The 12,734-nt window shown below is 45.1% G+C and overlaps 1 protein-coding gene across 1 annotated transcript in view; it reads left to right on the top strand.

Moving 5' to 3' along the window:
* TRIP12 (thyroid hormone receptor interactor 12) overlaps positions 1-12,734 on the top strand; it is a 470,187-nt gene that overhangs the window by 374,035 nt on the left and 83,418 nt on the right. The window contains 3 exon segments of the mRNA XM_030216098.1: positions 10,183-10,334; positions 10,834-10,976; positions 11,090-11,246. Of these exon segments, the coding sequence (XP_030071958.1) occupies positions 10,183-10,334; positions 10,834-10,976; positions 11,090-11,246 (452 nt within the window).

Here is a 12,734-nt window from a genome sequence, read left to right as displayed (position 1 = left end):
AAGTATGTTTTCTCCAATCCCGAAGTAGTCAAGGAGTCTTAGTAGTATATTGTGGTTTACCATGTCGAATGCACTCGACATGTCGAATTGGAGAAGTACGCTTGTGAAAGCCTTTCCATCTTAATGGTTAACACATTGGACTCTGTTCTGACTGGTTTTTCTTTAATTTTATTATAATTTGTCCTTGTGGAATGCTAGGGTAGTGCAGGATAAAAAAAGTTTTTAATTATTGGCGGCTGAATGGCACACTAGGTAGCAAATGTCTTCCACCTAAAATAAATAATTTCCCTTCTCAGATCTAGTGGAATACTCTGGATCTCAGTTGGTAGCAAAATACCTGCAGCTAATGCCTCTCTGTATCAGTGCTGATAGGGTTAGTGACAGGTTGCAGTGAAGCTGCCACTTCTGTTGACTGAAGTACATCTGGCATCTGTGTGCAAGGCCCTCTTAGGCCGCACGTATGCGCTTCCCATTTTTGTGCCTTTTTTCTTGGCACAATCGAGAATTTTGACTTCGCCGCCACTATTTTTCCGTCCATGTCATTGAGGACTCCCAGCGGCTTCAAGAAGTGTACTCGGTGCAACCGGACAATCTCAGGTACCGACCCCCATGCGTGGTGTTTTCAGTGCCTTGGGCCCGACCATCGTCCAGACGCATGTAAGTTGTGTCTTAGCTTGAAAAAGTGGACACAGGCGTCGAGACAAGCTCTTCGGGACTGACTTTTCGGAGCTTCGTCCGGTTCCTCAACGTCGACAGCAGTACCGAGGTCGGCGGCGTCGATATCAGCACCAGGTATGGCATCGACTTCGGGAGCTCAAGTAATGGCTGTCCGGGGACCATCACATGCTGGGAGCAGTGAGCTGTCGAGTGGGTCTCCACCTGTCTCGAAGACTCCTGCTGGACAGGCCCACCGGGACTTACCACTCTCGGACCCGACCCCGAGGAAGTGTGTGGATTCCACGTCCTTGTCGGTACTGAGGAGTATCAATGACGTGCATCGAGCGAAGGCTAAGAAGCATTGTCATCGGTCTCCTTCAAGAAGCGGTACCGGGAGTTCCTGGACGTCGAAGGATTTGGCACCCGTGAAGCGTCGATGCGGGAGGACCGCTCACCCTCCATAGAAGGAGTGTTGTTGCGTCGGTCCTCCTGACAGCCCGTTACCGCCTCCTCAACCTCCACGGGTTTTGACACAGACTCCTGCACCGACCCCGCAGCCTTTCTCAACAGCCGACTCTGGATGAGTGCATCCGAGCCATTCTTTCCGGGTCTTGTGGAAGGGCTGCTGTGTCAGTCTGCTCTGGTACCGGGGGTGCTTGCGCCCTCCGTGCCGTCGATGGAAGCGGCAGCTGGCTCTCTGCCTGTGGTGAGGTCTCCAACGCCGCCTGTGGCATCAGGCTGCCACCCAGGTTGACTCCCCGTCAACATCGCTGGAGAGAGCTTCATCGCCGCTGGCACTGGAGTCGACTTCTCGACATCGCCATCGAGGACGTGGCTCCTCAGCGTCGAGACGGGCCCGGTTTCGGACTGCAGTCAGAGAACTCTTGTCCAACACCGAAGAGGATGCCTCGTGGGCTGAAAAGGAGAATCCCAGATATTTCTCTTCTGAGGAGTCTTGTGGTCTTCCCTCTGATCCTACGCCTTCACCAGAAAGAAAGCTTTCTCCCCCGGAGAGTCTTTTTCTCTTCATTTGTCCGGGAAATGTCTGTGGCTATTCCCTTCCCTGTGGTATCTGAGGATGAGTCCAGGACTGAGATGCTCGAGGTCCTTGACTATCCTTCGCCACCAAAGGAGTCATCCACTGTCCCTTTGCATAATGTCCTTAAGGAGACATTGCTCAGGAACTGGATGAAACCGTTAAGTAATCCCACCATCCCCGAAAAAGCTGAGTCCCAATATCGGATTCATGGAGAACCCGAGTTGATGAAGTCGCAGTTACCTCACGACTCTGGTTGTGGATTCCGCTCTCAAGAGAGCCAAGAGTTATAGAGATTTCGCCTCGGCGCCCCCAGGGAGGGAATCTAGAACTCTGGACTCTTTCGGGAGAAAGGCCTACCAGTCCTCTATGCTCGTGGCCAAAATTCAGTCCTACCAGCTCTACACGAGCATTCACTTGAGGAACATGGTGAAGCAACTGGCGGACTTGGTTGATAAGCTCCCTCCGGAGCAGGCCAGGCCTTTTCAGGAGGTGGTCAGGCAGCAGAAGGCGTGTCGTAAATTTCTGTCCAGGGGTGCTTAAGATTCTTTTGATGTTGCATCCAGAACCGCTGCCCAGGGTATAGTGATGCGCAGACTCTTATGGCTGCGTGCCTCTGACCTGGACAATCGAGTCCAGCATCGGATAGCGGATGTCCCTTGCCGGGGGGGGGGGGGGGGATAATATTTTTGGCAAGAAAGTCGAGCAGGTGGTCTATCAGATCACGCAGCGAGAAACTGCTATGGTCAATCTCTCCCGCCGGGTGCCTTCTGCCTCTACCTCAAGTGGTAGACGTTTTTTCCGGGGAAGGAGGAGTGCTCCCTATGCATATAATAGGCATAGGTACAATCCTCCTTAACAGCCTTCTCAGGCTCAGCCCCAGCGCACTCATTCACGTCAACAGCGTGCGCCAAAGCAGGCCCCTGTGGCTCCCCATCAGAAGCAAGGGACGGGCTTTTGACTGGCTCCAGTTGAGCATAGCCGCCATAAAAGTGTCTGTGCCGGACGATCTGCCGGTCGGAGGGAGGCTAAAATTTTTTCACCAAAGGTGGCCTCTCAAAACCTCCGATCTGTGGGTTCTTCAAATAGTCCGGCTAGGATACTCCCTCAATTTGATCTCCACACCTCCAAATTGCCCACCGGGAGCTCAGTCTTTCAATTTCCAGCACAGGCAGGTACTTGCAGAGGAACTGTCCGCCCTTCTCAGCGCCAATGCGGTCGAGCCCATTCCACCAGGGCAAGAAGGGCTGGGATTGTACAAAAGAAAACGGGGGGATGTGTCCCATCCTAGATCTAAGGGCCCTGAACAAATTTCTGGTCCGAGAGAAGTTCAGGATGCTTTCCCTGGGCATCCTTCTTCCCATGATTCAGGAGAACAATTTGCTATGCTCTCTGGACTTAAAGGATGCTTATACTCGCATCCCGATACTTCCACATCACAGAAAGTATCTTCGATTGTCTGGGAATGCAGCACTTCCAGTATTGTGTGCTGCCGTTTGGTCTGGCGTCTGCGCCCAGGGTCTTTACAAAATGCCCGGCAGTTATTGCAACATCGCTACGTAGACTGGGAGTGCATGTTTTCCCTTATCTCGACAATTGGCTGGTGAAGAACACCTCAGAGGCAGGGGCTCTACAGTCCATGCAGATGACTATACAACTGCTGGAGCTTCTCGGGTTTGTTTTAAATTACCCAAAGTCCCATCTTCTTCCAGTTCAAAAACTAGAATTTATAGGAGCTCTGCTGGATTCACGAACGGCTCATGCCTATCTTCCTGAGGCCAGAGCAGACAATCTTCTGTCTCTACTTTCTCTGGCCAGAGCGTCTCAGCAGTTCACAGCTCGGCAGATGTTGAGACTTCTAGGCCACATGGCATCCACAGTTCATGTGACACCCATGGCCCGTCTTCACATGAGATCAGCTCAATGGACCCTAGCTTTCCAGTGATATCAAGCTACAGGGGATCTAGAGGATGCAATCCAGCTCTCCACCGATTTTCACAATTCCCTTCAATGGTGGATAATTCGATCCAATTTGACCTTGGTACGTTCTTTTCAAATTCCTCAGCCTCAAAAAGTACTGACAATGGATGCATCCCTCCTGGGGTGGGTTAGCCCATGTTGATAGGCTTCACACTCAAGGACTTTGGTCCCTCTGGGAAACAGATCTTCAGATCCATCTTCTGGAGTTGCGAGTGGTCTGGAACGCTCTAAAGGCTTTCAGAGATCGGCAGTCCAATCATATCATCCAAATTCAGACAGACAATCAGGTTGCGATTTATTACATCAACAAGCAGGGGGGGCACCGGATCTTGCCCCCCTATGTCGGGGAGCCGTCCAGATGTGGCTTTGGGCTCGCCGTCATGGCATGTTTCTCCAAGCCATGTATCTGGCAGGCGTAAACAGTCTGGCCGACAGGTTGAGCAGGATTATGCAACCTAACGAGTGGTCGCTCCACTCGGGTGTGGTACGCAAGATCTTCCGAGCGTGGGGCACCCCCTCAGTGGATCTTTTTGCCACTCAGATCAATCACAAGGTCCCTCAGTTCTGTTCCAGACTTCAGGCCTACGACAGACTATCGTCGGATGCCTTTCTCCTACATTGGGGGGTCAGGCCTTCTGTATGCATATCCTCCCATACCTCTGGTGGGGAACGCTTTGCTGAAACTCAAGCAAGACCGTGGGACCATGATTCTGATTGCTTCCTTCTGGCCGTGTCAGATGTTCCCTCTTCTTCTGGAGTTGTCCTCCGAAGAACCCTGGAGATTGGACTGTTTTCCAACCCTCATCACTCAGAACGAGGGGGCGCTTCTGCATCCCAACCTCCAGTCTCTGGCTCTCACGGCCTGGATGTTGAGAGCGTAGAATTCGCTTCCTTGGGTCTCCCTGAGGGTGTCTCTCGAGTCTTGCTTGCTTCCAGGAAAGATTCCACAAAGCGGTTTTACTCTTTTTAAATGAAGGAGGTTTGCCGTCTGGTGTGATAGCAAGGCCTTAGATCCTTACTCTTGTCCTACACAGACCCTGCTTGAATACCTTCTCACTTGTCAGAGTCTGGTCTTAAAACCAACTCAGTAAGGGTTCATCTTAGTGCAATTAGTGCTTATCATCGCCGTGTAGAAGGTCAGCCTATCTCTGGACAGCCTTTAGTTGTTCGCTTCATGAGATGTTTTCTTTTGTCAAAGCTCCCTGTCAAACCTCCACCAGTATCATGTGATCTCAACGTCATTCTCACCCAGCTGATGAAAACTCCTTTTGAGCCAGTGAATTCCTGCCATCTGAAGTACTTAACCTGGAAGGTCATTTTCTTGGTGGCTGTTCAGCTTGAAGAGTCAGTGAGCTCCAAGCCCTGGTAGTGTATGCTCCTTATCTCAGATTTCATCATAACAAAGTAGTCCTCTGCATGCACACTAAATTTTTGCTGAAGGTGGTGTTGGAGTTCCATCTGAACCAGTCAATTGTGTTGCCAACTTTTTTTCTCCGTCCACATACCCGCCCTGCTGAACGTCAGTTGCACACCGTGGACTGCAAGAGAGCATTGGCCTTTTTTGTGGAGCGGACAAGCCCGTTCAGACAGTCCGCCTAAATGTTTGTTTCTTTTGATCCCAACAGAAGGGGAGTTGCTGTCGGAAATGCACCATTTCCAATGGCTAGCAGATTGCATTTCCTTCACTTATGCCCAGGCTTGGGCTGAATCTTGAGGGTCATGTCACGGCTCATAGTGTTAGAGCCATGGCAGCATCGGTGGCTCACTTGAAGTCAGCCACTATAGAAGAGATTTGCAAGGCTGCAATGTGGTCTTCTATCCACACATTCAATCTCATTACTGCCCTTCAGCAGGATAGCCGCCGCGACAGCGGTTTGGACTGTCGGTGCTGCAGAATCTGTTTGGGGTTAGAATCCAACTCACACCCCCCCCCCCCCCCCCAGGTCCCTTTTTTGTTCTGTTCCAGACTGCACTCTCAGATGTTCATCGTAGGTCAGTCATTATGTCCTCGCCGTTCCGAGGCCCAATTGACCTTTCTGTGTTGTTTTGAGTGAGCCTGGGGGCTAGTGATACCCCAGTCGTGAGAACAAGCAGCCTGATTGTCCTCGGAGAAATGAGATGCATACCTGGTAGGCAGGTATTCTCGAGGACAGCAGGCTGATTGTTCTCACATACCTGCTCACCTCCCCTTGGAGTTGGCTTTCTCCTTGTTATTGCTTTGTTATCGAACTGATCGGGGCTCTCGTCAGCGCTATGGGCGGGAAGATGGCCCGCATGCGCAGTGCACGCCCCTGGTACTCGAAGGCTCTAGCAAACTTTTTTGTTGCTATGGAAGATTTCCGTTCCTCGGGCCGCTGTGGACGCCGACCCAGTCATGAGAACAATCAGCCTGCTGTCCTCGGAGATACCTGCTACAGGTATGTAATCTTCATTTTATAATACTCCCAAAATCAATGGTAAGTACTGTTACACTGGTTTATTTCCTCTATAGATACATATTAAACACAGACCACATTTTTTTGTGGACCTTCCTACCATTAATTTCTCCAAAATATTAGTGCACAAAATATTCAGCATAGCTTGGTATGGAAGTTCTTCCCTTCATAATGTGAAAGTCCTTTCAAGGATAATTAAGTTTCTTAAAGAAACCACATTACCACAGACTTAACGACCATGTTTCCAGTAGTAATACTCTAGATTGGTTTATTTTTCACAAAACGACAGGTCCATTACCATTCTTTGAAAAATGTGAAATGGTGTCTTAGCATTCTTATCCCAAATACTCAATCAGTGACCACCAACCAGCATTCAAAATTAAAAAAAGGCACCAATTAGAGTTTTGGGGTTTTTTTTGTCTTAGATATCCAATTTATTTCCAAATTAAGAACCTGTGGGGACGCAGTACTGAGTAAAAATCCAATACTGTTCATGATACTTCTGAAATTTCTGTCTTTTCTCCTACTAGTTCTCATACTTGATTAGTCACTCTCCATTGACAGTGATCAAATGTATGTGGATGCTCTATAAAGTCTTCAATCCAATGGTGCTGTCAGTGTTCTGGTATTCAATTGGCTCCTAGTTTTGTAGCTAGAACTGAAAAAAATTGTCATTTGATTTCAATCTTTTGTAGTATATATTTTCTGCTTCTATAGTCTGGCCTATATAAGTTGGACAATAAGACCCATTAAGCAACAAGCGCACATTGGAGCCGATTGAATATCAGAATGCTGACAGCACCATTATTAAAACAGTTTTTAAAGCACGCATGTACATTTGACTGTGAATGGAGTGTTGGCTGGTCAAGTATGAGAATTACCATTCGGAGTAGATCTAGAGACATTTTTCAGTTACTGTGAATGATTTTGAATTTTTTTTGTTTTTAGTTTATTTATTTTTACTCTTAATACTGTGTCCCTGCAGGGATTTAATTTGGAAATAAATTAGATCTTTTAATATAAGAAATAAAGAGCCCTGATTGGTGATGCATTTGAATTTTGAATGCTGATTGGCTGATCCTTATTGATTTACTGTTTGGGATAAGAATATTACGATGCTATTTTACTTCTTTCAGAGAAGGATAATGGGCCTTGCTGTTTTGAGAAAAATAACTCTAAAGCAGAGTATTGCTACTGGAAACTTTATATCACGTTAATAGTAATGTAGCTGCTTTAAAGAAGCTGAATTATCCTGAGAAGAGGACTTTTACATTATGAAGAGAAGTTAGCTTTGTGTGTAAGTTGAATATTTTGTGCACTAATCCTTTTGAGAAATGTGGTATAGTTGGTGAGGCCATCTGGCTCTTCATATAGTTTTGTTATGCTGTGGAGAAAGGTATGAAGGGTCACTAAATTTCTCTGTTTAAATGTGCATCTATAGACATAAGATTGTGGTATAGTACTATTACTGTTTTGTGGAGTGTTGTTAAATATAATTTTGTTTGTCACTTCAGTTGGGCTAATGTGTGATTTCTTCATATCTGTGGATATGCCATCACAATTTGTTTTTCATCTAATTTGTGGATATAGAATTGATGTTGTGGTAGTACTAATATAAGTGGAGCATTCTGTTTGTCCCTCTGTTTATATCGAGCAACAAGTTTTGCATGCAACATTCAATAATGGAATGCGACTTCAAGGTAAGTCATCTACGTCTAGCCTAAGAATAAACTAGCGAGTTTCCTAAATGATGGAAAATATTGATTTAATTTTTCTCAGGTGATGAATGACTGTGTATTTTTATTGAGAAAAAAAGACATTTGGGGATAGGTTTATAAAGTTATTTTTGTACGTATGTGACCATTTATGCACATAAATGGCTTGTTATGTCATTCCAGCCAGTTTAAAAGTATGCATGTTGTCATAATGGCACATGCTTTGCCCTGTAGGCTTTTAAAGGTATGGAATTTGGCCAAAGCTTGGACAGAGTTTGCAAGTATATGTGTAGATTATAAAATGTGTGCTTACATACACAAATAATGTAGACATGGACATTTAAGCATGCCTGCCTGTGATTTCTGCTACTACTACTAGTGTTTTATAAAGACACAGTGAGAAGCATTTTCGAAAGAAACGTCTAAGTTGGAATTTGGACATCTTTGTAAAATGTCCAAATTCAGAGGTGGGGAAAAGGTCATTTTCAAAACAAAGATGGACGTCCATCTTTCATTTCGAAAATACCAAGTACGTCCTTAGATTTGGACGTCTTTGATTTTCAGCGATTTTCAAAACCAAAGACGTCCAAGTCTAAAACGTCCAAATACAAGCCATTTGGACGTGGGAGGAGCCAGCATTTTTATTACACTGGGCCCCCTGACATGCCGAGACAGCAATGGGGCACCCTAGGGGGCACTGCAGTGGACTTAATAAAATGCTCCCAGGTACATAGCTCCCTTACCTTGTGTGCTGAGCCCCCCAAAACCCACTACCCCCAACTGTACACCACTACCTTAGCCCTTACGGGTGACGGGGGGCACCTATATGTGGGTACAGAGGGTTTCTGGTGGGTTTTGGAGGGCTCACTGTTCCTTCCACAAATGTAACAGGTTGGGGGGGTATGGGCCTGGGTCCACCTGTCTGAAGTGCACTGCACCCACTAAAACTGCTCAAGGACCTGAGTATGACATCTGACTGGCATAGAGGCTGGCAGTCAATATTTTTAATGATGTTTTATGAGGATATGGGGGGGGGTTAGTGACCACTGGGGGATTAAGGGGAGGTCATCCCCAATTCCCTCCGGTGGTCATCTAGTCATTTTGGGCACCTTTTCGCAATAAAAACAGGTCCGGGTGAAAACGTCCAAGTTTTAGTCTTGGACGTCTCTGCTTTTTTCCATTGTGAATCAAAGATGTTCAATTCTTAGGAAAGCCCAAGTCCCACATTCACCACGCCTCCGATATGCCCCCCTCAGATTTGGACATCCTTGTGACGGACTTCCGCTAGAGACGTCCAAAATCGGGTTTCGATTATACCGATTTGGACATCTCAGAGATGGACGTCCAAATGCCGATTTATGTTGGAAGATGGATGTCCATCTCTTTCGAAAATGAGCCTGATAGACACCTATGTGTAGGTGTCCCCTTACTTTCTTGAATTAGCAGCCCCATTGAAAGGCAGAATTGGGGGGGGGGGGGGGGGGGGACACTAATGAATAGGTTGAACAGTTGCCACATTTAAAATGTCCAAATGCATAGTTTAAAATTTTTGGAAACTGGGTCAGGTAAAGCAGATGCCAATCAATGTTTAAGTATGAATAGCTGCCGTTCCGTACAGATTTCCATAACGAATCGGTGGAGGATGGCAGGAGCTGTTTTTTCTAAAAAAGGAGAAAGAGAAGAAGGAAGGGAGGGAGGGGGGCCGGGGCTGCCTAAAAAAGTCACGATTTTAATGCAGGGGGAGCGGGGAGCAGCGATGACCGCGGGGGGGGGGGGGGGCAAGGCCATTCATAAAGGACGCTCCTGACGAGCGTTTTTGCCCCCTCCCGATTTTTTTTTTTTTTTTTTTTTTTACATTTAAGTTTTGAAAGCCGGGCAGCCCCAACGAGAGGTACAGACCTCTCGTTAGTTTTCCCGGAGTTTTCCAGCGTTAGGGCAAGCGGAAAACCTTAGTGCATCTCATTTCAATAGGGTTTCTACACAATTTGCTCATCTGCATTCCGTTTTTGTTTGCTGCTACCATCGTCGGAAATTGGGCTTTAGTACACGCCAGGGTTAAAAACTTGTTCGTTAAAGGCTCGTTTAGTTTAGTGCATCTTGCTCTAAGTCTTCTCTCTAATACAAAGCAATAGTCTGTGCTTAATTCTGAATAAAACAAAGAACAATGTAATTGCATGTGCACTAGTAACATATCTTTTAAAGTAAATAAGTAACTGAAATATAACTCGTTTTAAATGGCCCTGCTTTTGTGGTTGACAAAGGAACAAAATGGTTTAAATCCTAATAAAGCGATTAAAATTCTAAACTGCTTTGGTTTCGTTATGGCATCAGTTATAAAGCTTTTTTTTTTTCTTCTCAGATGGTATATGTCCTTCTGTAACAAATCCTTTAGATGTTTACCTCATATCTACCCCACCGGAAAATATAACATTTGAAGATCCTTCGCTAGATGTGATCCTCCTTTTGAGAGTGTTACATGCTATAAGCCGATATTGGTATTATCTGTATGATGTGAGTAACCTGTATTACATTGGTATGATTTTCTGTGTGTGTTACTAAATAAGTTCTCCCCTTTAGAAATGAAACACAGTGAATAAGTACCAAGAGTTTTGTTTTTCTTTAGGGTTAGCTATTCACTACTTTACTTAATTCCCTGGTACATTTCACTCGGGGAATGCTTTTGAACCAACTGTTAACACTTTTGCAGAGTGGAGTGTTCCTCCTAATCCATATTATTCTACAGTGATCATAATCAAAGAATGCCTGTGGTAGGTTGTCCTGTTTTTCGCTCTCTTCATGGAGCTCCGTTACCAGTGGTAAAAACTGTATGTTTCAGTAAGGAAACAATTGTAATGTCAATTAGAGATGTTCAGTTAATATTTCTTAGTAGTGAAGAGATTTGTTTTTCACTTTTATTAACATTTTCAAAGACAATAAGCTTGAGCTTGCTTATTTTTTTCCTAGAATAAAATTGCTATGTGTGAAATTAAACTGTTGTTCAATCTCCTAGAATGCAGTCTGCCAGAAGATTATTCAAACCAGTGAATTTATTAACAGTAAACTAACAGCAAAAGCCAACAGGCAGCTTCAGGATCCATTGGTCATCATGACTGGCAACATACCAACATGGCTGACAGAGCTTGGAAAAACTTGGTGAGAAATGCTATACTAACATCATAATAATGTTTGTACTCAGCTGATGATTTCAAAATTCAGTGTACAACATTCATCATTTAAAATGTTTTGATTGCAAATTTATTTTTCAGCCCCTTTTTCTTTCCATTTGATACCCGGCAAATGTTGTTTTATGTGACTGCATTTGATCGAGATCGTGCCATGCAGAGATTACTTGATACCAACCCAGAAATCAATCAGTCTGACTCTCAGGACAGCAGAGTTGCACCACGGTTGGATAGGAAAAAAGTAAGGCTTGGTTTTGGTTTAAGTAATAAGCAATGTGTGAAATGTGCATCCATTCTTCTGTGTATGCCTTCAAAGTCATAGTAACATAGTAAATGACGGCAGATAAAGACCTGTACGGTCCATCCACTCTGCCCAACAAGATGAACTCATTTTACATGGTATATGATACTTTATATGTATACCAGAGTTTGATTTGTCCTTGCCTTTCTCAGGGCAGACTGTAGAAGTCTGCCCAGTACTGTTCTTGTACTAAGTTCTGAAGCTAATATCGAAGCCCCTTAAAATTTACACTCCAGCCCATCCATATCTATTCAGTCACGATCAGGGCGTAGACCATAGAAGTCTGCCCAGCTCTCATTTTGTTTCCCAGTTACTGGTGTTGCCATCCAATCTCCTCTAAGATTCCGTGGAACCATTCCTTCTAAACAAGATTCCTTTGTGTTTATCCCACGCATGTTTGAATTCCATTACCGTTTTCATCTCCACCACCTCCCACGAGAGGGCATTCCACAGATCCCCCACCCTCTCCATGAAAAAATACTTCCTGACATGAGTCTGCCCCCCTTCAACCTCAATTCATGTCCTCTAGTTCTACCACCTTCCTGTCTCCAGAAAAGGTTTATTTGTGGATTAATACCTTTCAAATATTTGAACGTCTGTATCTTGTCACCCCTGTTTCTCCTTTCCTCCAAGGTATACATGTTCAGGTCAGCAAGTCTCTCCTCATACAGTTTGCAATGCAAATCCCATAACATTTTCGTAGCTTTTCTTTGCACCGCTTCTAGTCTTTTTACATCTTTAGCAAGATATGGCCTCCAAAACTGAACCGACTTTGAGGGGCATCAACACTTCCTTTCTTCTGCTGTGTATGCTCCTCGCCATGCAGTCTAGCATCCTTCTGGCCATGGCCGTTGCCTTGTCGCATTTTTTCTTCACCTTTAGATCTTCAGACACCCACACCCGAAGGTCTCTCTCCTGAGTCGAGCTTACAAATCTCTCCCCTCCTATTTGGTATCTCTCTTTTGGGTTTCTGCACCCCAAGTGCATCACTCTACACTTCTTGGCATTAAATTTTAACTAGCAAATTGTCTTAAGGTATTCCAGACGTTTGTTTAAATTTCCACATACATTTTATTGTATCAAATTCCACCTATACATATATTTCCCTGAGGTTTACACAGAACTCACTCCCACTCCACATTCACTGCGTCATTCAAGGATTCACATCCAGCCAACTCGTAAAAAATTGCTTAATGAGCTTATCACTGATCTCAACAGTCTTATCCGAGCATTCACTCTTGTTGTTATATCATCCAATACATATTTGAGTCCCACAAATGTGGCAGCTTCCTTTGATTTCAAACATTGACAAAGGAGTCACTCCTATACGTTTTTGAGCACTGAACAGTACTGCACCATAACAGTCCCTTAGGAAATTGCATAGTAAGTTTCACTTATCTCAACAATCTTGTCCATGCGGCAGCTTCT

Source organism: Microcaecilia unicolor, chromosome 10 (genome assembly GCF_901765095.1).
Source record: "Microcaecilia unicolor chromosome 10, aMicUni1.1, whole genome shotgun sequence".
NCBI classification, from domain to species: Eukaryota; Metazoa; Chordata; class Amphibia; order Gymnophiona; family Siphonopidae; genus Microcaecilia; species Microcaecilia unicolor.
Note: the sequence above shows the minus strand (reverse complement) of the source record. Positions and strands in the feature narration are given on the sequence as shown.